We start from the raw sequence: 27,616 nt of genomic DNA, 5'->3' as shown, positions 1-27,616 counted from the left end.
AATTGAAAATGTCAAACCTTTATTAATTTACTGCGCAGACAGATTTATAAAAGATGGTGTCACAGGAAAAAAAACCTTGCAGGTATTCCTAATGCTATTACCAAGAGCCTTGGTAATGTGTGCCAAAAATATAAAAAACATTATAATCCTTAGGTAAATAACTTTCAAGAGATCTGTCTTAAGTTTGGGTTACAGGGGAAGTAAAGGAGATACTGAAAGATAGGGATATCCCTTCCACAAGAAGGAAGTGCCCAATAATTACAATCAGAGATAGGACACAATTCTTCCTGCATTTCAATCACAGTTGAGAACATTTGAGTAATGTTAAAGTGGTGTGATAAATTCAAACTTTGATATTTGTGGCATCTTTATCATCTGCTTTTATTGGTGGTGATCTTCATGTCACACTATTGACATACAGAGCAGAGAAGTGTCAACAAGCTATTGTTTCAGGTTATACATGTGTACATTGTGTCACCAATTGTCTCTTGCAGTGCAGTTACAGCCCCAAAAACAATAAATAATCAGGAACACTGATGTCTATGACACTTAAAACAATAAGAAACCTCCAAATACTTCTGCATTACGATGTGACATTGAATTCCATACAGAATATAGTGGGAAATAGTCTGGTACAGCTACAACAAAAGAAAACACTTATCATGCATTTAACTATGTTTCTGATGATGCACAACAGCTACTCAACTAACAGCAGACACTGCTGTGATGGAACAACTTCATCCTGTATGTATGGTGAAAATGGTCTTAGAATAATAGTGTACTCATGCTGCCCATGTCACTCTGTTCTTTCACAAATATTTCAAAATACTGGTATATGATTGTTACAGCAAGGAGGATACCAGTACCAGAACCAATAGCACCCAAGAAGTCAGCTAGAACAGAAAGTGCTCCTATGCACAGACCACCGAAGGCTGCAGCAGTTGGTATGTAACGGTTCAACTCTCTAATCATGGAGTTGTCACGATGTCCACGCATTACCATTTGTTGCTCTTTAAGTTGCTTTGCCACCTGCAAGATAGGAAATATTCTTAGTTCAAGTACATGTTTAAGTAGGTAACAGAGAACAATTCAGGGGAAAGCGTGAAAAGGGACACAAATGAAACTATCCAATGGTATATAGCCAGTGGGATTGCTATGGTACTATTTCCAATTTTTCTTGAACGATTATCTCTCAACACCACTGCAATATCTCTAAAAGCATGTAGCAAACACAGAGAAATTTTCAGGGGAAACACTTGGTGCAAGTATGTACTGCCTGAACACACAAATTATGGAAAGGCATTGAATTACTGACAAAATTATTATGCCAGCCACCATAGTTCTCGTTTTTTAGTTCAGCTCTCTAAGGATACTGTATAGCGTGTCTGGAAAGTTGGTACAGGTGTCGTGAACCGTGAGGTAGTATAAACTCCACAGTGCTTTACATCGCATGGCTGTACTGGAGGAGGCGGGTCACTGCCTTCCTCCTATCTTTGAACTGACCGACTTAACCCCTTTAACGCTCACAATACTCTATGTTCTGTGGTTGACGAATGGTGGCTAAATATTTGAACACTTCCACTACTGTCGAATATCCCAGCACATACCCATTAGATTTGAACCTTATCTACAATACTGCACCTGAACATTCTGTGGTCGAATATGTAGCCACTTTTGTTGGGGACAGTCGTCTAGTTAGTGCTGCCACCTATAGGAAATGTGGCCTTTCATTGCAAATGATCTTCAGTATTATTAAATACACCACCGAAAATCTAACATAGAAAGGAATATAGTGACAAACAATAAACTACCCAAACATGGAGGAAAAAAAGGAAGAAGAAGAAGAAGAAGAAAGAGAGAGAGAGAGGAATGAATAAAATACATTCCATGACACACTTCTTGTACTACTTCACTATCTTGCCCGCAACTTACAAACAAAAAAACTATGAGGGCTGCCCACAAAGAGTTATTAGCATATATGTATATATAACAATGAAAACAAACACACACTGTACATTGCCAACAGTTACGGATTACAGACATTTCTGTACTGACTTTGGCACGAGTCAAACATACAGATTCGAATAGTTATTGTTAGGACAGGTTAGTCACCAATGGTGGCAGCGTATTTACTGCTGTCTGAAATTCGGTAATATCTAGCGATTTTATCATGGATTCTGACTATGAATTTATCTGGGTGCAGTTAAGCATCAAACATCAGTCAAAAATGGTAATCAGATGCTTTTATAGACTGCATGGGCCGAAGGCTGTAGTGGTAGAATATTTTAGAGAGAACTGACTTCCCTGATCATGCCTTTGTAATACTTCAACTTGATAGGTATAGAGAGGGAGACTCATGACATCAGAACTGCTGCCAGAGACAGTCATTTGTGTGACATTATTCTGAATGTTTTTATTCTAAAATTACTTTGAGCAGATAATTAGAAAATAAACTTGAGAAACAAACTTCTTAGAACTCCTACCTACAGACAGACCTGAACCTATTGAATCAGTTAACACTGAAGAAGGTACCAGTGACCGTAAGGCTGTGATGCCCAATTGTGACTACAAATATTACAAGGAATGTTAAGAAAGGTGTGAAAGACACAGTGATTTAAAAACTATGTTAGAATACTGGTACCTAAACAGAGCTGCTCCATAGATTTGGAAGTCAAAACCTAGTATAGAAACGAAACCTGAAGAAAGCAGAAATGAGACTAAGGAGATCTATTACAGAAGTATTTTTACTTTGAAATTAAAGTATTGTCAACCAATCGAACTAGAAACCCTACGATGCTTGATCTTACATGAAATCAGTAAGCAAGTCAAAATCATCTATTCACACCCACAGACCATAGAGGCACTGAAACAGACGATAGCCGAGATAAGGCCAAAATACTTAAGTCGCAAGGAGAGGACGCCTACTGGTCATTGCTGAATTTGTCCAAATTCATGGTACATGTAGGGCATGGTGAGACAAAGTGCCCCAAGTGGAAACTCCAGATGGCCAAGTGTTAAGGAAATAAAAGGAATTTTGATACGGATCTATCGATTTGCATACACGATGTTCCCATGTACGCATTAACTACAATCTCTTTTTAAATGTTTGCAATCCTGCATTTCATCCTGTACCTATACTTCTCGTGCTTATATAGATTAATAAAATAACCTATATGATGTTGCAGTCATTTGTGATGTCAGTAGTGTACACATTGCCAAGGAGCACAAAAATATTTGCCACCTGGCAGAGTCCAACCTGCAACCCTTTCAATGCAAAATCCGATGTCTTACCACTGAGCCAAACACCGCTTCCTAAAAACACTGTCAGAGGGACAATTGATATGGTGAACATTGTGATAGATCTGTATCAAAATTCCTTTAATTTCCTAAATGTTTCGCCATCTGGAGTTTCCAGTTTGGGCCACGTTCTTGTCTCACCACACCGTACCATGTACCATGAATTTGGATGAATTCGGCGATGACAAGTTGGTATCCTCTTCTTGTCAGTCTTCCAAAATTGTTTCACCCTCCTCTGAATTATCGCACGAACAGCAAAATGGCAGATACTGAGATAACTGATCTTGGAATAGGAAAGCATCCACAATTGCTTAATAGAGGAGAGGAATCAGCGTCAGGTAAGATACCTGTAAGATCCTACAAAGATTATGTGAAAGAACTTGCTGCCCTTCTAGCAGCAGTTTATTGTAGTTTGCAGGAGTAAGGTACCTAACAACTGGAAAAATATCTAAGGTCATTCCCAATTTCAAGAAGGGTCATATAGCATATATGCACATAATTGCAAGTCTATATTGTTGACGTCGATCTGTTGTACAATTATGGACTGTGTTTTATGCTCAAGAACTATGACATTTTTGGAGACTTAAAATCTCCTCTTTTAAAATCAACATGGATTCTGCAAACATAAATCTTGCTGAACTCAGCTCACTCTGTTCCTCGATGAGACCCATATTGCTGTAGATAATGACTCTTAAGTTCATGCAGTGTTCCTCGACTTCAGGAAGGGATTTGACACTGTCCCCAACTGCTTTCTAGTGAGGGGGAAAAGAAAAAGGAAGAAAGAAGAAAAAAGGAAAAACTATGAGCCCACTGAGTATCAGATCAGTTTTGTGACTGGATTCAGGACTTCCTTGCAAACAGAGCTCAATGTGTCACTCTTAACAGAATAAAATCTACAAATAAAGATAATTTCTGGAGTACCCCAGGGAAGAGTGATTGTACCATTACTGTTTACAATGTAGATAAGCAATCTAGTAGACAGTGTCAGAAACTCAGACTATTCACAGTTCATGTGGTTGTCCATAAGAAAGAAGAAACACCAGAAGAGAGTATTTGCAAAATGACCTAAGGAAAATTGATGAATGGTGCCATCTCCGGCAGCTGACCCTGAATGAAAATGAATCTAACATATTGCACATCCATAGGGAAAGAAATCCACTGTTGTACAACTACACTATTGATGACAAACTGCTGCAAATCGTATATACCATAAAATATCTAGGAGCAACTATCCAGAGTGACCGTAAGTGGAATGATCACATAAAACAAATAGTAAAAAATCTGACGCCAAACTGAGATTAACAGGAAGCATCTTGCGTAAATGTAACTTAACCACAGAATAAGTGGCTTACAAGGCATTTTTTCAACTGATTCTCTAGCATTTTTCATTAACGCTTGACCCTTACTAGGCTGGACTGATGGAAGATAGAGAAGATCTACTGAAGAGTGGCACATTTCGTCATGTAATCATTTACTCAGTACAGGGATGTTGAACTAATTCCATTGACAGAAGCTGCAAGAGAGGCATTGGGGCTTCATGGAGAGGTTTACTACTGTAATTTCAAAAGTGTACTTTTGGGATGAGTCTGACTACACGATGTCCTACCACACACATCATGTGAAATGGCAATGATGAACATTACAGTATTAGAGATAATACAGAGGTTTACTGACAACCATTCTTCCCACACACCATTTGCAAGTGGAACAGGAAAGGCGAGGGATCAGTCAGTGGTATCAGAAACACCCTCCATAACACACCAACAAGTGTCTTGCGGAGCACTGATACGGATGTAGTTGCACCAATTCCAAACAATACCAAGTACCATTTGCGAGCTACTGTGCCAGTTTATGATAACATCATGAGGCAATACATTTTGTTGAACGTGTTTGAAAATTACAGTGGAAGTCCACTTTTACACTTTTCAAGGGACTTAAAAAGTGTCATAAAATGTGAGAAACAATATTTTAAGCTGTAAAAGTTACGTGTATGATACCCCTTGCATTTTCGTACTTTGTGTATGATACATGTACATAATAAGCATCAAAATACTTGTCACAGACTGATCTTTATCTAATAAAGGTTTATTCCCTAATAAAAACTGCTGACTTAATGGGAACTGTTAACCGTCTGGGAAGTAGAAATGTTTGCCTCTATTTCACACATCATAATTGACATTTTTGGAAGCCTGAAGCTGTCCTTAATTATTTAAATAACAAAACACTGCATCAGTTATGTAGTTTTTCATGCCAGCAGGAGTGTTTCAAAAAAATTTTCTTGTTGCCAAGAACTAATTTTTACGCATTGTTTGTCGTGTTTGCATATGTGCAGTGCTGCGGCTCTTGCATTGTAGTCATCTTTGAGCTTATCAGGTACTCTGCCTCCTGAGTTTTGTAGAAACCCCGCTCACACAGTGTGTGATCACAAAACACACACACATAAATACTCCATTTGACAATTAGAATAAATTCTTGAAACACATTTTGCTGAGCATGAAAAAATACCGAATTGGCACTGTGTTTAAACCAAAAACATTTGAGTGACACAAAGTGAGAAGTTGTTAACTAGCACTACAACAAAAAACACTAAACATGGTTCGACAAAGGTGTCAAGACGATCACAACAATCACTGAACTGTGCATGTGCAGTACAGACAGTTTGGAAATGTTTCTGATTGGTCACAATACCTTCAGTCACACAAATCAGTTACTCCTGTCAGCCACCACAGTGAGTAGAGCTTGGCTATAGCAAGAAATACAGTGTGAATTGTTCCAATTATTACCCGTTTACCAGTTCAAATCCGCTATTCGAAGAACCCTCTACCAGGCACTTAAATATGATTTGCAGAGTCTCCATGTAGAGTGCTCTGGTGTCGAGAAACTTTGCCACATAATGTTTGTAAACACTACTTGATAGCCAACACCATGAGAGCGTCACTATGTCAGTTTTTCTCCATGAACATTTTTTACATAAAGCATAAATCACAAAAAAATCATAAATTGCAAAATCGGGTGCAAATTAACATTGTGGACATAGGAAATTTTACGGGAGTAATAAAAAATGTCAAACACAGGGAAAACGTTAATTATGGAAACGTAAATGCATGGTTATAGTGTACATTATGTACAATGCACAATGATGGCCCAGTCTGTCATCTCACATGAACTACTGTGAAGATCCAAGGGTGGTAGATGTCAAAGTGACAAATGTGAATTGTATGCAATCCTTTTAGAGGTGCTCAACATGATATTTCACACAGCTGTGATGAAAATTAGGATCCAAGAAATCTTATGCCTTGGGCTCCCTAAACACTAACAGAGGAATATGAGAAATGCATAGGCTGCACATGTTATATTCTTGTTTGCTATGCACAAGAAAGATATTTTTCTTGGTCCTGTCATGATGGAACTCAAAACCACAAGCTTTAAACTATTACCAAACACATCTGGCACAAAATAAATTTTTAAAGTTTATTTTGATATCACGGCTTCAGGATCAAAACACTAATCTTTTTCATCTCACACCTTCTGGCGTCACCATCTTTTCTCCTGTAAATTCTGAAACATTACATTTGAAAATGTCCACTAACTGAAATCTCCTGCTTTAAAACAATCAACTTCACATGGTGAATGTCACCAATGTCTTTTCGCCAGCTTTCAATGGCTAGAATTGGAACGTATGCCACACAACCCAGGCTATGGGCCCAGGGAGTTCATTTTTCTGTATGTACAGAAGATTCTTTAAAAAATAAGAAACACTATTGGGATGCTTATGGGATTAAAAATTAATCTGAAATATGACAGTGTCCTGGCTGAACAAGTGATTATCAACAACAACTATGGAGAAGAACTAAGTACACATTTAGCAATAATTTGCCATAAAAATTTCATCAGATAATACTGCTAAAATTACAAAGGGTCAGGAAGACAGCAGAATTTAGATTCAGAAGGTGTAAATCTCAACCCACTTCAAATAAAAATAATATTCCTAACTTTCTGAATTATATGTTCCTTTTACAGGAAGGAAAGAGGGATTGGCTCAGAGGTTGGAGGAAGGGGAGGAAGAGCCAGGCACGCAGACCCTACATTAAGAGGGTCTCCCATTTTGAGGAGAGGTAGGGGTGCCTCGAAACAACAATTCATTTTTATCTTCTTTCTCACCAAGTAATTAAAAATATATGGTCACTGTTGAGACAAAATTATGGTTACGAAATACTATTACTACATACATCATATTAAGCTTTAATAAACTTACATCTTTTGCTGATGAGCCAGACACATCAATCCACGTCTTCGAAAAGAATGCACATGATCCAAGCATGAAAATAATGTACAGCAGTGCATGTACAGGATCTTCCAGGATATGCATTATGTTTTCTGGTGGTGATAAGTAATAGCAGAGGCCACCAACTGGATATGCACGAGCTGGGCCACCACCGCCGACATCAGCCCAAACACCAAGAAGGTTCACAAAGAAGTTCCCAGTGAACTTTACAGCCAACATCTGTAAAATCAAATGCATTACACTATGGCAAGCAATACAGCAGTTCATGGCTTTTACACAACTATCACAGAAAACCAAACTGGAACCCTTAAAAAATGTGTAAAGCCCAATCCTACAAGAAAAAAGCAAAATGCTTCCTAATTATCTCCCAAAAAGTAGTTGCAATAAATTTTTATATGTAACCATTAAGAGGTAATTTTTGTAACACTGAAAATAAAATAAACTACCACTACCAACCTTTCACAAATAATTAGTGTCAATATTTTGCACCAATGATTGTGCTGTATTTGCACTTTTCTCTGGAACCAGAATTTCTACATTTTTCTTGAAATCTGAGGGTATTTCAGCTGTTTCTCATTTGAGGTGGAATAGTTTTGTCATAGGTGGCTCTCCCAAGCACCTAAATAATTCCGAGAGAATGTTACATACTCCAGGTGTCTTGCTTTGCCCTTCAATGCTCTGCCAAGTTATTCTCACAATATTGGATCTCGAATCCCTTCCTTGCCAACTACAGGGTGATTATAACTACATTTAAACTTCCAAAATGCTGTAGAAATAACACCACTGGTCAGAATGATGTCAAATTGAAACGGATTATCATCACAGGAGGAGGAAAACGTATGGCAGAAGAAAAAAGTATTATGAAAACTGATCAACTGATTGCACTGTATGTGTCAGAATATGTAAATGAAAACACCCACCACGCACACGACCCATTGAAGTTGGTATAAACACGCTGGGTACACGGCTTTTCCTCCTTTCGCGTCTGCGACGTTCGCCATCACTGTCTCAATGCAGGATCGTGCTGTGCTCGTAAAGCTGTGTACAAGAATGGCGACTGTACACACACAATCTGCGGAAGTTCCGGACACTTAAGTGTTCGAAAAAAGGCGTTGGTCTGATGACTGCCTTGAGTCTGGAGAAAATGATTCGGAAATTCGAAAAGACGAGTTCTTTTGGTGTGCAACCTGGTAGATGAAGTAAAGGAACTGTTTCAATGTCAGTGGAAGCAGCGACCACAGCAATCCAGGAGACGAGTGGTTATGTACAAACGTGTAGTGCACAGAGAATTGCCCAAACATTGGACAGAACGAGCACAGTGCGTAAAATCCTATGAAACATCCTTCTTTGCTATTCATTCAAAATTACCCATGTGCACGAGTTGTTGCCTGTTGACCTGCCAGAAAGAGATGTTTGCTTTAGAATTTCTTGCTCGAATGGAAGTGGACAATGATTGGTTGTGGAAGACTTTGTTGACAGACAAAGCCTACTTCCATTTCATCTCACAGGATATGTCAATACACAGAATTGTCAAATACGGGCAACGGAAAACTGACACACAAATCAACCAGTAGCACTTCATTTTGGAAAGGTCACTGTGTGGTGCGGGTTTACGACATCAATCATCATACGGGCATATTTTTTCAAAGAGAGAGGTGCTTCCGGTCCTGTTACCTGTACTGTCACTGGTAAGCACTATGAGTATCTTTTGCGCAACCACGTCATTCCAGCTCTCTAACAGCGTGGATGTGTGAATGGGATCATTTTTATGCAAGATGGCACACCTCCACATATTGCAAATCCAGTTAAGCTGCAGTTGAAGTGCTATTTCGGAAATGCTAAAATTATCGGCTGCCATTTTCCTACAGCCTGGCCATCCCTATCACCTGATCTTAATCTGTGTGACTTCTGGCTGTGGGGCTATCTGAACGGTGTTGTGTTCAGTGTTCCAATTGCAAACTTAGCCGCATTGAAGGCAAGCATTGCGCAACACATTCTGAACATGACACCGGAAATACTCCGATCATTTGTGGAACATGCTGTGTCTTGATTTCAATTTGTTGCAGAAAGCAGTGGACAGTATATTGAACATGTTTTGCGCCAGTCACACGGTAATTAATAATCCAATCTGATTTTGATTGATGCTTTTTATGCAGTTTGTGGCCTCAGGACAATTAAAAACTGATTTTACCATCCGATGTGATATGACCTTGCTGTGGTGGATGGGCTTAGATAACGAACAGCATCACACCTGTACACCCATGCAGTAGTACAGTTTGTTTAACGTCAAACATATGGCTTAGGCATTGTTGTATGATTCATTTGACATTTGTAGTCTAATACTATTAAATTGTGATGCTTACAGCACCATCTATTGCTACATTTTGTAACAATTTATTTTTCTCCTGCCATATGTTTTACCCCATCTCCGATAATATTCCATTGCAATTTGATGTCATTGTGACCAATGGTGTTATTTCTACAGTGGTTGGAAGATGAACTTTAATTATAATCACACTGTACTACTTCTAGCTCCATAATATTGTTTACAAGGTCATTTCTTTTATGGCCCTTCTATATTTTTGTTCTACTACACAACTTTACCTTCTTTGCTTAGAACTGGCTTACCTTCTTAGCACATTATTTTCATACAGCTGCTTCTTTCTCCAAAGGGCTCTGAATCATATGGGCAATAATTATCTTTCACACAGTCATGCATGTTTCTAAAGCACTTTGTCAATCTCAGCTTTATATTTTCTGCTTTTGTCAAATTCAGTATATGTCATATTATGATGGTTTTCTACTGGGCCTTATCTTTTTCCATATTTTATGCTCTACTGCTTCCATTATTTCATCTCTCATAGCTGCCCATCGGTCTTCTCAGATTTCTTCCCCCTGTTTCAGTATGGTCATCAGATGTCTCAACAGTGTGGATCCACTATTTTTCGTCTTTCAGGTTTCATGTTACCCTACGTCACTGGTGACTGAAAAAATGTTTCTCAGCAACTAGTGGAGGAAAAACAAGACATAGCATTCTCTGACTTCAAGAACTGTTGTTCACACCAATCTACAAGATATTAAATTAAAAAATATTTCTTTAGATATAGCATACTTCTTGACAAAGCAGCACTTGGCACCCCCTCATACCCCATAGCCTTGTTTGCACATAAGCAAACACAAAAACATATCACTTTAATTGCCTGATAGAGTCAAATTCTTACTAAGCATTACACCACACACATCCAATCAATATATGAACAGGTTTCTCTGCCTCTTTTGAAATTGCTACCTTCTCTGCATCACACAGCAAATCTAATTCAGCAGCCTAATGTAACACACTGTCAGTAAAAACTGGTGAATTCTGTTGATGCATGTGAATACTGTTAACACAGAAAACATGATTTCAAATCCCCTTGTTAAATTAGGAAAGTTACAGAAAAACACAGGTGAAACCATCTTCACACTGATCATCTCAGAAGGAGAAGCCCCTTAACTAACTTCCCTTTTGTCTTGGACCAAGAAACATTCTTCTGAGGTAAGACACACAGTCTAGCACATAAGCAGATCATTCTGCGACATGAGACGTGAATGTTGGGTGTTACGGGCTGTGGCATCTACATTGTCTTATCAAGATTGACTGGCACTGTTTTAATGGGTGTAATGAAGTTTGTTTACACACAATATGTTTTTTCACTGAAACATTTGTTGTTTGTCTTCCATTGTCCAAAGATCCAAAAGTCATCCTCAACTGGACTGACATACCACACAGTTCCATAGGGTGTCAATAGAACCACTCTGCTGCATTAATCAGATCATCCTCTTGATGCATGACAGACCTCTGAAAAAGGATGAATCTACTCATTTCTCTACAGCCAAGAAAGGGACAGTGGATGTTATAGTGCAGATTTGTCCTTCCAGCTATCTAAATTTACCAAATTCAATGCGGAGAATTACAGGATTCAGTGCACTGGAGAAATTTTGTTCTCCAAAATGCTTACCTGCTGCACTTTACAAACTACGCTTTCAACAATAAATTCCTGGTATCAAATTCTGAAAGCTAGTAAAGGAGACATGTGTTTCATGGCGTAATGCATCGAAATAACCACTTGAAGTTTTTGCAATGCACTCACTCAAAAAAAAAAAAAATACTTTTATGACAATTCTGTGTAGGAGCACCTTGTGGAAGAGGAAAAATACAAAGTACAAATCACTAGAACTGGACTGAATATAAATGTCATACCTCTCTACAAGATGACTGTGTTGTAGGAACAACTTCATATTTAAGACAACAGCCAGTCTGATCAATATGGCAAAGATCAGTATGCAATACAACTGTACACACCAAGACAAAGCAAAGGGTGAAATACCATTTTAATGAGTGAATAGCTCACATGGATTTTCAAATCCTAAATTTTGTAAATCAAATACAGTAGTGATCAAATTCAAGCACAGTATGCAAGAGACTGCTGAAGGTCTTAATAAAGCCTTTCAGGTAAGCACTACTTTCCAAACATAAGCTACTAATAGATTCCTCATGCCTAGGGACCTGAAAATATAGCATCCATTTTTGGCAAAATTAGTGTATTTGTTTTTCTCCTTGTAAATATTAAACATTGTCACCTAAGTGCTTGAAGACTAAGACTTAGTGCTTTGATACTGACTTAAACAGAATGGTGATTGGTGAGCTTCTTGGCTGAAATGTTTGATTTTGCTTTTTTCCAAAACGGTTCTTTGCTTTGTTTTCTTCTTTTGTGTAACATCGTCGAGTATAAGTAGCACAGTTATGAGTGGCCATGAAAGGTCAAAATGAGTATTACACAGATTTTATAATTAATAAATTGGGTCGGAAAATAAACTACCATAGGTTCAAAGTGACTGCCAATCCCTTCTGGTGGTGTGAGAATCACAAACTCCATGATGGACCAGGATTGATGTCTTCACATAGTTCCAAATGAGAAAAGAAAACTACAAGGAACGCACAACACATACCTACCAGCATTTGACAATACCACAGTTCAAAGGAGCAATCCCATCCTTACCAAGTATTTACCCAGCTGGAATAACCACCCCATCTTCCACCAGAAGTTTGACTACCTTTGATTTAGTTCTGAAATGAACATCCTTCCCACCTATCCCAATGCATTCCACTCTATGAAGTATCTTTATCCATCCTTATGCCATACCTTATCCCAAACCTTTGTGACATGTCGATATCCATGTGGAAGACACGTGTGGGACTTATTCTTTGCACCCGACTAGCTTATCTTATTCCAGTCACAACACAGTCATATCCTACTCTGTGGCAGAACATACCAATGAACATATGCTCAGCTTCAGTACATAATTAATGATGTATACTATCCTCCCCTCTACGAGTTTTTCTGAATTTTGTAGATGGGCATTGCCCTTAAACACCCCTCTGATCTCTAAATCCCCTTGTCCTCAATCTCTGCTAGCCCATTCCATACCCACTTCCATCTATCTCTATATGACTCACTTCACTAACCTACATTCACTTACCTCTCCACTTTCCTCCTCTTCCTCTGTTCTATACACCTTTCACTTTCCTTTCAAACTACACCTCCACTATGCCACGTGTAATCTCCCTCACCAGCAACAATGAGCTCACGAGTGCCACATCGCTATCACATTCCCTTGCTGCTTCTCCCCCCCCCCCCCCCCCCCAGCCCCCAACCTCCCATCCCCTCCACCACCACAGGTCATCTCAAACCCAGCTGGACTGCAGTACTGGGTGCAACGTAAGTGTGGAAGTATTTTGTTAGTCAGATCTGACGTAGGACGTCTTGTTTACGAGAGTGTTGACCACTAACACATTCCCACATTCCATTATTGGTTTTTGAACTCGGGGTTTTGCAGCATCTTAGTAATCCTTTCAGTCATTCTTTTCACTTCTGGGATGAACATTTTGTAATTTGGTATCCAAGCAGAACATCTTTTTAAGAAATGTTTTGTATAGCAGAAACCAAAATTGGACAATCCAAATCCAAGTTCCGGATTATCCACATCATCAACTACGGAGGACACTGTGACAAGGTATAATTTTTCCTAGTGTTCAGAATTTTGTATTGTGTACTGTGACACCTGTTTTTAAAAGGAATGAAACATTTAAATAATACTCCTGTGAAATAGTTATAAAAGTATATTAGAAAAAGCTTTACAAAAATGAAATGGTGCTGGTGACACTGGTTTTTCATGGAAAGTGTATTTTGTATGGGATTGTAGAAAGCAGTTGTGCCCTATTGCTCTAAGAGATGGAGCTTGAGTTTGGCACATTGTATGTGTTTTAGCTTTGCACTCAGGATTTTTTTCCATCTATATGCCGATTTCTGCTAATCAACGCATGGTAAATGATCCACAGAATCATATCCAATGTCCTCTATTGGTTTTAGTTCACTTCTATGCTTTGCAGGTACATATAAAGGTTCATCTGAAAGTCTGCCTCTCTTCTTTACAGTCCAGTTTCATGTCAATCAATGATACTGCAATAAATTGATGAAAATTGTGTACCTCCAGAGTTTTCCTTTCACTGAGGACCAATTACAACAAAAATGCAAGCCTGGGTGAAAGTTTAGATCAGTCCCAGAGCTGCTGATGGGAATGAAAGGGAGTGTGTGTGTGTGTGTGTGTGTGTGTGTGTGTGTGTGTGTGTGTGCGCGCGCGCGCGTGTGCGTGTGTGTGTGTGCGCGCGCGCGCGTGTGCGTGTGTGTGTGTGCGCGCGCGCGCGTGTGCGTGTGTGTGTGTGCGCGCGCGCGCGTGTGCGTGTGTGTGTGCGCGCGCATTTTGCTTGTTCACATCACCAACGCACAAATTATTACATTTCAACCCAACCTAGAGCAAAGGCTACACTACAGATCATTTTTTTTTTTTGGTGGTTTTAGGGCGCAAAACTTCTATGGTCATTAGTGCCCAGCCCGTGACTTAGGAAACAGGAAAAAACCGAAATTTAAAACCAGCAGCAATGGGAACAAAGTCATAAAATTTGAGAAACTAAAAGCAGAAGGAATGCTTAAAAATCCACTACAGAAAGGGGTTGGGTGTCCCCAAAAAAAAGCTTCAAATGACTGACGTCATTTCACTGTCACTAATAAACTGGAGAACGCGGTCGGCTGAGCGCGTGTCATCTGCTAAAATCGACGATAGATCAGGCGATAGCTGTAGATGGGAGCGTAACGGATTAAAATAGGGGCATTCAATTAAAAGGTGTCTGACCGTCCACAGCTGAGAGCAACGGGGACAGAGTGGGGGAGGATCGCCGCTTAAAGGATGTCGATGGCTAAAAAGACAGTGCCCTATCCGGAGTCCAGCTAAAATTACCTCCTCCCGACGACGCGTTCGGGAGGAAGAGGTCCAAGCGCAAGGAAGGGCTTTCACTTCCCGCAATTTATTATGGGGAAGTGTTGACCAATGCGCATGCCATAAATGAGCAACTTGGCAACATAAACCGCTCCGTAGATCAGTGAAGGGAAGCGACTGAATAGCTGGCCGAGGAAGAGAGACTGCAGCCTTGGCCACTATATCGGCCACCTCATCCCCACAGATACCAGCGTGTCCCGGGAGCCAGAGGAACGCCACCGAGACGCCCCCCAGGTGGAGCAAGCGCAGACAGTCCTGAATCCGGTGGACCAGAGGGTGCACAGGGTAAAGAGCTTGGAGACTGAGGAGAGAGCTGAGAGAATCTGAGCAGATTACGTACTGTATCCGCTGATGGCGGCGGATGTAGTGGACAGCCTGGAGAACAGCGTAAAGCTCCGCAGTATAAACCGAACACTGGTCGGGAAGCCGAAAGTGATTTGGGGTGTCGCCAACAATATAGGCACTCCCTACACCAAACGATGTTTTCGAGCCGTCGGTGTAAATAAATGTGGCGTCCGTCATTTGTGCACATAGAGCAGAAAATGCCCGACGATAAACAAGTGTAGGGGTACCATCCTTGGGAAATCGACAAAGGTCACGGAGCAAGCAGATCCGGGGACGGAGCCAAGGCGGTGCTGTACCCCAAGTTGTCAAGAAGGTTTTAGGAAAGCGGAAGGAAAGAGAATGGAGCAGTTGACGGAAGCAGACTCCCGGGGGTAGTAGGGAGGAGGAGCGGCCTGCATACCCTACATCAAAGGAGGCGTCGAAAAAAAGGTCATGGGCTGGATTAGCAGGCATTGAAGACAGATGGCTAGCATAACGACTCAGAAGGACTGCCCGCCTACAGATCATTTTGTCAACACAACCTTCATTTGAAGCAACTGGCAGCCGTAACACAGAAGAAAACCATGAAGCACCAAATACAAAGCCACAAATCAAGAGCAAAAAGAATGGTTTCAATTTCAGCACTAGAAATGCATTGCATCTTTTCCCATCTCTCATTGGTTACATGAAACTATCCTCCCACTGGCTATGTGAAACCTATGAGCAGTAGAGAAACACCACCATGCTTGGCACTGCACCAATTTACACTTTAGCCCACACCTTAATAACAAATTTTCACATTGTGTATTAAGAACAAATGAGAATAGTATGTACTAAATATTAAGTATAAACTAGTATGCAGAGAAAACGGATAGTTTTGTCACACTACACTATTTAATTGTGACAAAATATTCATTGTTTTCACTAGTACACAGTTTAAGTCCATTAAGGCAATAGGTTAAAATAGTTTTACTTATTACATTTGATACAGTCAACAATATTAGTATGTGTAGCTACTGTCTGTTTCATTGACTTTGGTTACAACATTTTATAACACTACTATTTGCCTATGAATTCTTGTTTATTGCACGCATGGCAAGCATTTGAAACATACCTGAGATATGACATAGAGATTCGAAACAAGAGCTGATTGCAAGATAATAGGAATGTTTGATGTATAAAACAGCTTTATTGGGTAGCTGCTGTACTGGCCTCTATAGCGAGCAGATTTTATTGGCAGATCCACCCTGAAGCCCTGTAAGTAAGTAAAAAGATATAAGGAAACCAGCTACAAACTACTATTCATACATATCATCAGTAATATTTCAGCTGAGAACACACACTACATAAGTAGTTGGCAAAACAATTATGACACTACGACTCGTCTAAATTTTTTAAGCCAGTGAAATGTGAAATTTCATCATCACAGCAGGTCTTCACTGAAAGTAGCAAATGGTAATCATGATCAATACTTTTGCAAACATGCAAAACATCTGAAAGCATACAGTAATTGTTCGGCCATTTGTTTCTCTGATTACACTTTGCAGATATGAGGAAAATGTGTAGTATGCAGAAAGACCAATGTTACACAAGGTGCTGATGCAGTATCCGCCAATTTATAATGAATGTTAGATTGTACTACAACCACTAAAAATCACTGCAGAGTGCCAAAACCATCAACACTGATTAGGTGTTAACAAGTCATATTTGTTAAACATTATTACATATTAAAGTGAGATACATTACCAGTCTAAAAGTTTTAAATCACCCATAAAGGAAGCTGTATGCTTCATTTAAATGTATGAACACATCACCAAACAAACTACACTGACCAATAAAATAAATATTTTCTCCTATCATTAAGTACAACACAATATGTTATAGATTTAGTCTCTTTAAAGAATCCATCCTTTGTCCCTCAGAAAATCTGCACAAATTCTAGGAATTCTGGATTTAAGCTTTTGTAACGTTTCTGAAGATACTGCAATCCAAAATGCCAAAGTTATTCCACAGACCTTCAACATTAGGTGACCATTTTATGACCACCTTCATCACACAAGAGCTCAACAGGGTTACGTCAGGTGACTGACTTTGGCAAATCATGTGCGTCAGTTCCCCACATTTCTCTTTTCTACTGAAATATGCTTTTCACAATGAGAAGCATGTTGAGGATCACTGTCCTGCGGCAAAACAAACCCATGACCAACAAGGATCTTGCCAGATGGAACAGCATTGTTTATCAGCATCCTTTAATATCCTCCTTTCTTTAATGTTCCATTAATTTTCACTAGACCACTGACTATGATGTACAAAACATGCCCAGACCATGGCAGACCTCTCATCATGCTTCATCAGCGGCATCACACACTACTCGTCATATGTTCTCCAGTCAGTCAACGAACAAATATTTGACAATGGCCCACAAATACTTCAATTTAATTCATCTGTGAAAAAACATTTCTGCACACTCCAGATTTGATGTTGCTAAGCCCACTGCAATTGTTTCATGTTATTTAGTTTACATAGTAAAGACTTTTCTACTGCTATACCCTTTAAACCTTGCTCATGAAGACAGTGTTGCCCTCTTGAGACAGACTGCAGCAGCTTGCATACTATTCACTTCTTTGCGAATTTCAGGTGCAGTACAAGTTCTCTGATGTTTACTCTGTACACACATGAAATGATCTTTCTTGGTGTATTTCCTTCAGATCACAAAACACATGCATCGGCAACAGTTTTCTTCCATCACTGCAATGCGCACACCTCTTTACATTGGGCTACACTAAGTTTTGTTGCTTGTGTCTTACTGGAATAGCCTTCTGAAGGGCTAGAATTACAGCACATTTCCAATCTCTTGCTTCCTTCCCGTTAGGAGGCATAATTGTATGAACCTGATCAGGTATCCAAACACACTGCTACGTGCACACAACATACTGTAAACTAATGCAAAGTAATTGTTACAGAGACGGCTGAAGGAATGAGGCCTATTTGAATGGCACCATCTTAGGTTAAGGCATGTCAGTGTTGCGGATACTCATCAGTGCCCCTCTAGATGAACAATCAGTCAAATGCACAGAGGCACTTAGTCTTTACATGTTTATCCATATTTTGTTATCAGATGGGAATACAATTGAATAATCAAAATGAAATTCCCACTGTAACCACAAATCCATATTTGTGACAGGTGATCAAAAACTTTTGACTGCAGTCTTTGTAGACTTGTTGCATCACATAAAATGACAGAAAATAAACAGAAGAACTTGCTAAAAGAGTGGACAAGACCTCAGAATGTTATCACAGTAAAACCAACTGGACACAGCAAAAGAAGTGTACTCCTGAAGGTATCATCAACACACTTTCCATACACTCTTCACAGTCATTAGCAAGTCAGGAACAAAAATTTTGGTAAGTCAAATGTTGTGATTTTTGTATGCCATTTAGAATTTCTTCCTTTGAGTAAAATATACTTTAAAAATTAAATATGTTTCTGAACTATCAGGACCACCACATGCTGTTCCTGTGTAAGGTTAACCAATAATTTTAAAAGTATGAGAATATTCCTGTAGCTGCATTGCTTGTTTTAAGAACATTTCACTTTTTTCACTAGCCTTAATTCCATCACACATCCCCACAATGCTCAAATGATATAAAATACTGCAATTTAGGACTAATATTTGTGCATAATTTGCACTGAAGAATGTTTAGCTTCCAGCTCCCATTCAGCATTTAACATTCCAATCTCTTTGGAAATTAATAGTGATACTTACAGAAAATTAATGTCATTTTATCAAAATGACAAAGAAACAGCTTTATTAACACTAATTACCTCTTGTCACATTTTAATGACAACTTAGTAACATTTTGGTTTCTCTTGCGAGAAATCCTTTAACCACAGAGATGTACTACAATATTTTACTACTAAAAAATATATATTTGGCAGTTACTGGTTGCATCTCACATGATATTCTTATTTGAAGTTGTCACCAACATTATATACTCCACAGTCCTCAACAGTTTCATTTTTATATGCTATCTTTTGTTAATGTGCACCATCCACACATTCTAAACTTTCATATAAATATTCCATATATATAATGTGAAATTCACTATTTGCACTTCCTAACCATGCAAGTAAAAGAATTACCAGAGAAACTTAACTTACTACTTATGGGTAAAGTGGGGACAAAATAATTATCTCCCAAAATTACCCCACAGAAATCAACTTCCATCTAGACTTCTGAATTATACATACAGAACACCTCCATACTACTCCACAAAGTAATAACAATCAACCAAATTTAAGTATGAAGCACTGAACAAAAGTAGCAAAAGTTTATCAGTGATACTGTCAAATCCCTCTTAAATATGATTACTCAACACTAAGACATCTTTAGTTATGGATGCGCAAAAGTTTTCTGCAGTTAGTTTGATTTCAAGAATGTTGCAAACATTACTTTTAACATCATTGACTGATAATGGTGTAAAGTTCAAGAAGTTGTGAAGATTTATGCAATGAATAATTTCATAATAGGTACAATTACGTGTCGTTAAACAACATGACTACCGATTTCAGACAGTGACATGAATATCATATTACCTTCCCAATATGTGACCACTTTGAAATTTCACAATATGTGGAAGATAATCATTACTGTCAATTCTACCACTGTCCTTTAACAATTTAGTTATTCACAAGTGTTTTGTACTTACGTTTGATAATGCAACCCCAACCCACAAAAAAGGAAACACACTTTGACATGACAATGCAACACACAAAAATGTCCTATTCTAGCAGCAAAGACTTATCAAAATGCTTATTTGAAACTCAATGCTGAGATATTTCATGGAATTATCTTCACTGAAAAATAAATAAATAAATTAGCTAGCAATAACATACACTGTACAGAACATTATTTCAGAACAGTTCATACCTGGAAGTAAATTACAATGGCAAAAACAAGAATAGTTGCAAGCAGATTCATCAAGTTTGGCAGATTCTGCCTATAGAATGCTTCCCTCAAGGCTCTCACTTTGTCCTGACGTGTTGCCAGTAAGTGAAACAGGGCAATCACTGCACCTTCAAATTCTGTACCACGTCCTGGAGTAAGAAGAGAGTAACTGTTAAACATACATTTGTCTAATACAGATAATACTAATAATATGGTACTTACATCTTTCAAGATGATATTTACCTTTTCCTTCCACCATCAGCAACATTAAAAGTTACTTACACAGTATGGGGAGGGAGGGGGAGGAAGTGGGGGGGGGGGGGGACACATACTAATATTTCATTAATACACACAAAAATAAATGGCTGTTACACTAACAAGTACTGTTGCAAGTATCCTCTGCTTTAGATGGCATAACTGTTACCTCAATGAACTGAAGGATTCAAGAGTAAATGTTTCTTGCAGCACACTAACAGAGAATTAAAGTTAACACTTTTACAACACTGTTACATACCTGTATTCACAGTAGTTGGACTGAATGCCTTCCACACAATTGTTTCACATATGTTTGTTGCAATGAACAGTGAAATTCCAGATCCAAGTCCATAGCCTTTCTGCAGAAGCTCATCAAGCAGAAGAACAATAAGACCAGCAACAAAAAGCTGAATTATGATCAAAAGGCAAACGCCAGCACCAATCTCTGAAGGATCACCATACATGCCAGTCATAACATACACTATTGCCTGTCCAACAGTTATGACCATGCCGAACACTGAAACAGAAAATAAAATTTTGTATACCTGGTTGAAAATACAATACAAAATCACTGAAAATGGAAAGTACTGCATTGTAAGCAGGAAACTGAATACTCTGGCAAAGTCTGCTGTTCAATGTACTGTACCACATGAATTTAGAACACACAAAACTGATGTTTCATTGCAATTTTGGAGGCATTTATTGTGACTATGAAATTTCATTCTGCAATAGCAACATTAGTACCATTTCCAAAACATCTGGCTCTGTCACAATTTCGGAGAGTCGTGAATATTTATATCTTCACAAGTTAAGGGTTCTTCAAGATCTACAAAGAAAGACAGGGCATTGTGCAATAAAATTTGCCCTGGTCACATTGTAGTAATAATACAAGGAACACCAGAAAATCATTCACGGGCAGAACTTGCATATGAGCGTCTTGGAGCCCAAGTGCTGTAACTCAGTCCTTTCTTGATATATTTAATGACCTATTAGAACTTTTACAAAAAATTCAATAGTCCTTTTTGTATCTTTTTGATCATGTATGTCATCAAGGTACTTTTCCTTACTCAAATTATCAATGTCAATGAAAAAAATGGACATATGGCATTTACTGGCCGGGATATCCCCTTCGGGGTTCGACCGCCGTATTGCACACCTGTTTAGTTGGTGCCACTTTGGCGACTTGCCAACAACACCCAGTCCCATGCCGGGAATCAAACCCGGGCCCCCTTGCGTGGTAGGCAGTAACGCTACTGCTGCGCTACTGAGGCGCTACTGAGGCAGACATCAATGTCGATAAATTTTATACATTTATAGACTTAATAAAAGCGCCCAAATTAAGTTACATCACCTGTGATATAAAACAGGTGAAATATTTTATTTACTATAAAAATACACATGACAATCAATAAAAATTTTTACATAATCTTTGTTACGTATCAACAAAACTATCATTTCCATTCAGTGACGTCTTCAGAATTGTCGAAAGAAAGACATCTCAAAGTATTGGTAATAAATAGGTGGACTGAAGGGCTAAAGTTCTTCCATGTCCACCTCTTCTGTTACTACCCACTGTCTTGCATACAGATTTCCTTCAACTATGTTAGTGTGCATCCTTTCAGATATCTGCTTGAAGCCCAACAAGTGAAATTCCATGTATATTGAAAGAATTTTCTCAAAAAGAAGAGTGAATGGATTCCTCTTTTGGTACCAAGTCCACAGCCTCTTCAGCCAGGACACTAGGTGCTTTTCAGTGCCAGTCTTTCTTTTGGTGACTGAATTCATGTTTTTGACAGACAAGACGGAATTGTTTGTCATTACAGTAACATGAAAGTGATTTTTTTCCTTGACCTGGTAATAATACTGAATCAATGATTGGGACAAAATACTTATTGTGTCTTGATGGAGTTTTCTACTAAGGCAAATTCATCTTCATTGAAGAGACTGAAATGGCCAGCTGTCATGAGCTTTCGATCTGTGATTTTTATGCTATTTTTTCACCTAAAACTAGTTTCCCTAACTTACCTATAGGTGCTACATCTAAGATGTTTTACTCAATATCCGTAAAAGCAACGAAACACAGGAGACTATCAATTTTCATGAAAAGTAATAAGGTAACAAGAAAATGGAACACACTGATCAGCACTGGATGACTCTGAATGTGATGGAAAATATTGGTCACTAGATCCATTATCAACCCATAAACTACATCTGTGATGCTGCCTTTATTACTGTAACCAATGGTGAATCACACTGAACATAATTTAAACGAACAAGTAAAATCCTGTAATAGGCAGAATGAGAAGATAGAACATCCACAGTGAATTGAGAAAACTCTGAACAACTGCAGGCACAGTGGTGAAAATACCAACAACACAACTTCAGGGTCAACAGACATATGTCTGCATACAGCACAAACTTGTGCTGATACACATGCAACTGATATGCGAGTTATGAATGACAACATTTTCTCTGTTGAAAAGAACACCACTTGCTGAACAAAATCTCACCCATATCAAAAAAAATTAAGGAAAGTGGTGTTACATGTATGTTGCCTTCCTGTGTCATAGGATGAACAATGACTTCACGTATTGCAGCCCAGGCTAGCCAGCATGGATTGGGAGGAATGTCAGAAATGCCCCACAGTGGTAACACAATGGTTGCAATCAATCAGCCCAGAACATTCGGTAAATTAGACTTAGATCTAGCAGGTGACCACACTTGACAAGCTGCCATATGGTTTGTGGTGGACAGTACATAGTTTATCTGTCCACCAGCACCCCACCCCCCTTTCCCATTCACAGATGGAATGTGGAAAAAAGACTACTTGCACCCCTCCATATGCAGTCAAATTTCCAGTGCTGTCATTTTGCAAGAAGCATGTAGGAGAAAGTAGTGTGTGTCTTGACTCATTTTCTAATATGGGCTCTCTGCATTGTGTAAAACTGCCATTGCTGTGCTGTATCTATCTACTAATATGTACCACTGCATTTTGAGAATTTCCATCACAAAACCATGACAAGTTGTGCAGCTCTTCTTTGAATCTTGACCATCACCGCCGTTACTCCAGCTTGGTAAGTATCACAGATTGCAACATTATGTTCAAGAAATGTTACAATGGTAGTAAGATGACAGTTTTACACCAAGTCGACAAAGAGGTCATTAGAGACGAAAAACAGATTTTTTTTAAGGATGGAGACAATAACTGACCATGCTCTTTCAGAGAAACTATCCTGGCAATTACCTGGAGTGATTCAGGGAAATCCTGGCAAACCTAAATCTAAATGGCTGGATGCAGATCTGAACCCTCATCATCCTGAATGCAAGTGCAGTGAACTAGCCACTGTCAAGAATTGGTCAAATAAGGGTTATTTAAACATGTGAATTACTACATTCTGGATTCTTCCAATAAATGAGGCTATGCCTTTCCCAATGGCTAGATTTATTTGGTCATTCCCTTTTAAATCAATTTAGACAGGAAATCTTGGATATTTTATGATTGTAACCAATTCAAGTGACTGACTGCTTGGCTAAACAGTATCGTCTGTCCTCTCACATTACATTTATTGTGTTTACAGCTGGCTACCAATCTTTGCACCAGGCACTGATCTCCTAGCATGTCTGCATTTTATACAAAGTTTCTAATGATATCAGCTTCCTGCACACAACTGTGGTGTCTCCAAAGAGCCTCACATAGCTGCTGGCATCAATTGCCACTTGTGTGATTGGGCATTACCATGCAGCATATGGGAACCAAGTTCACATACACCACGTTCATGATGCACGCCCAACTGCAGTGATAACGTGCAAAGGTCAGTTGCAACACTGTTGTACAACATACACAGTGGAACGAATGCTTCCAACATAAAGCTTTCCCCTCCCCCCCCCCCCCCCCCCCCCCCCCCCCACACACACACACACACACACACACACACACACACACACACACACACACACACACGCGCGCGCGCCGGCGGCGCTTCAACAAGATTACAACACATCACAGTCGAATAAATGATAAGAATCACTCTCCTGGCTAAACTGTGGACAAAACGACGTTTCAATGTTCCTTGGGTCCACTCAGAGTAGTCATAACATCACATTCAGTGACGCATACGGTGCATTTGTGTACGTACAGAGGAACCTCTTTAGGCCAATGATACACAAACTGAATGAGGATGTGTGACACAAATACTCATGTGAGATTTAGACTACAACATGTGGCACAGACTGCATGCCTAGTCACTTGGGCAAGGTAAAAATCCCTGCAACAGGCTGAAGGATACTGTCAATCATGGCCATATAGCCACACAACAATTTTTCTCCTGCAATGGCCAACATCCATGAAGAAACACTAGAGGCAACATTCAACTTCTTACCCAACTCTCACTGACTGTAGTAAGCCTCTAAGTCTCCCTATGACTTGGTCATTACTAAGGTCATTGTAATCTGCTTGCTGTATCTTCCTGTTACTTGATTCAAGTATGGTGTGTCCCAATGACTAAAATGCTGTTCAGCATTTCAATATCCAATACTTCCTCCCACATGGACTGTTGTAGGCACACTAACTGTAAGTGTGCCTTGCACTGATGTCTTAGTGTGAACAACAGTTTAGGACTTCAGGCAGTACCGTTTCACAATGGTGCCATGTTTTCCCCTCATGGATATTTACAATTTCTTGACTTATGCGCATTTCAGTGGCTTAAGTGCACTTACTGTGTGTGTGTGTGTGTGTGTGTGTGTGTGTGTGTGTGTGTGTGTGTGTGGCCCTTAGATTGTGTACTGGTGACAACTTCTTGTTGCTTACAGCCAATGGGGTGACAGTGCACAGTGCTCAATGGGAATTGCTGGAGTTTATAATCTTTTATCATTTGACAGCACACAGTGCCCAATGGAAATTGCTCAAGTTTATCATCTTGATCATCACAAACAATTGGACAAAGCCTATAGAGTGGACCATTTCTAAAAGGCTGAAGTCTCAATCAGGGCCAGTGGCAGTCACGGCAATGTTTCTCTGCTGCTCATAGGTTAATAACATTTCAGTTTCGCTTATCCATTGGGATGGTACTTTCACGGGATCAATGATGGGTGTGAGAAAAATGAATTTCTAGTGCTGAAATACAAATCACTCTCTTGACTGCTGTCATAGGTATCTGACACTTTTCTCTGAACATGTCACAAATCACGAGATTATGACTAGGTTGGTGTGTGACAGCTGGGTTGTGATTTGGCAAAGCAACAAATGCAAAGCTAAAATATCAGGTTGCAGTGCTAGACTGATCTGCAACTTAGCCAGAGGCCTAGGTTACATTGGAAAATGATAGTTTTACTCAAAAATTACATTCATAATTGTCAAAATAATTGTTTCTTTTTAATGTGTTATGATTTCGAAGGCTGTGATATACTGACACAAAAATGTGCCTGTATTACTTTGAAACACATTGCCTGTCCACTGATCTCTCTTTGGCTGCAAAAACCCAGCACCACACACATCCCTTACCTTCCCATCAACCCTCATGGCGAGCACTGGCAACACTGTTGCAGAGAACACAAACATACACAACTGGCCCCGATCTAGAATTTTGCTTTTCTAAAATACTCCGATATTAAAGCTTCTAATATCCATAAATATTCGTCATGGCCTACATAGAAATGAACAAAACTTAATGTAACTATAGGTGGAATGCCCTCTGTAAAAACCTAGCCGACAATACTTCAAGATTCTTTATTTGGGGCAGGTAGATAAATGACTGATAATATGGCCAAATATTGTAATCTATTATTTATAAAAAAAATTTCATCTTTGATGGAACAAAGATTCAAAATGTTAACATGGGTTACACACTTAGACCCACATTAAAAGAAATGCATTTCATTCAAGAAGAGCTAACTGTTTCGTCTTTGGTGAAACAGAGACCTACTGTATCTTCTTATAAATACAGCATTGAAAGTGTTGTGCACACCTGAAGAAAAGCTTGTCTCTCAACAATGACAACTGGGAACAGCAGAAATACCAACTAAATAGGAACACCATAAACAATGGTTTGATGAAATAAACTGGTGCAGATAAATGTAGATCTGGCAACAAATTCTTCACTGGCTCACCTCCACAATTCAACGGAGGATTTATTTTTAATGAAAGCATTCAGCTGTGGAAATTACACTGACATGTAGCATAAAATACGAGCCGAAGTACCAAGAAACAATCGGCTGAAATTATTAGTATATCTTAAGTACTGTCATATTTAAGCTACCTTTAAAGTAAAAAAGTATATTATTATTGTATGATATTCTTAACACTTTGGAGACCAAGAATAGCTCGGGTTGCAACTTTGTGTTATTTAGACTGTACCCGAGTATAGGTCGGGCTGTAATTTTCTCAATGTATGACTAATTTTTCATTCATAAACTGACATTCCTGCTCAGGAGAACCTATGGGGTTAGTTCTTATACATAAACACAGAATTACCATTTACAGAAAATAATGTTAATGGTAGTGCAACACTTCTATACTGACAATACTGTTACAATTTTTAATGTATTGCTAAGTATGCTTACTTTAGGAAAATATTACCTGGCAGTTAATTTTCAAGCATAAATAGTTCATGGAGAGAGAAAAATAGTTCATGGAGAGAGAAAAATAGTTCATGGAGAGAGAAAAATAGTTCATGGAGAGAGAAAAATAGTTCATGGAGAGAGAAAAATAGTTCATGGAGAGAGAAAAATAGTTCATGGAGAGAGAAAAATAGTTCATGGAGAGAGAAAAATAGTTCATGGAGAGAGAAAAATAGTTCATGGAGAGAGAAAAATAGTTCATGGAGAGAGAAAAATAGTTCATGGAGAGAGAAAAATAGTTCATGGAGAGAGAAAAATAGTTCATGGAGAGAGAAAAATAGTTCATGGAGAGAGAAAAATAGTTCATGGAGAGAGAAAAATAGTTCATGGAGAGAGAAAAATAGTTCATGGAGAGAGAAAAATAGTTCATGGAGAGAGAAAAATAGTTCATGGAGAGAGAAAAATAGTTCATGGAGAGAGAAAAATAGTTCATGGAGAGAGAAAAATAGTTCATGGAGAGAGAAAAATAGTTCATGGAGAGAGAAAAATAGTTCATGGAGAGAGAAAAATAGTTCAT

At 38.9% G+C, this 27,616-nt stretch overlaps 1 protein-coding gene across 1 annotated transcript in view; it reads right to left on the bottom strand.

The window, feature by feature from the left end:
• Nucleotides 1–356: 356 nt before the first annotated feature.
• The window catches only part of LOC124555718 (protein transport protein Sec61 subunit alpha), a 44,099-nt gene continuing 16,839 nt past the window's right edge, over nucleotides 357–27,616 (bottom strand). Inside the window, exons 5-9 of the mRNA XM_047129726.1 lie at nucleotides 20,744–21,001; nucleotides 20,212–20,378; nucleotides 16,395–16,535; nucleotides 7,553–7,801; nucleotides 357–1,029 (exon numbers count right to left, since the gene is read on the bottom strand). Coding sequence (XP_046985682.1) covers nucleotides 766–1,029; nucleotides 7,553–7,801; nucleotides 16,395–16,535; nucleotides 20,212–20,378; nucleotides 20,744–21,001 — 1,079 coding nt within the window. The 3' untranslated portion in view covers nucleotides 357–765. The remainder of the gene's footprint in view (nucleotides 1,030–7,552; nucleotides 7,802–16,394; nucleotides 16,536–20,211; nucleotides 20,379–20,743; nucleotides 21,002–27,616) is intronic.

This window comes from Schistocerca americana, chromosome X (assembly GCF_021461395.2).
Source record: "Schistocerca americana isolate TAMUIC-IGC-003095 chromosome X, iqSchAmer2.1, whole genome shotgun sequence".
Taxonomy (NCBI): Eukaryota; Metazoa; Arthropoda; class Insecta; order Orthoptera; family Acrididae; genus Schistocerca; species Schistocerca americana.
The sequence above is the reverse complement of the archived record's forward strand: the minus strand, read 5'-3'. Positions and strand labels throughout refer to the sequence as shown.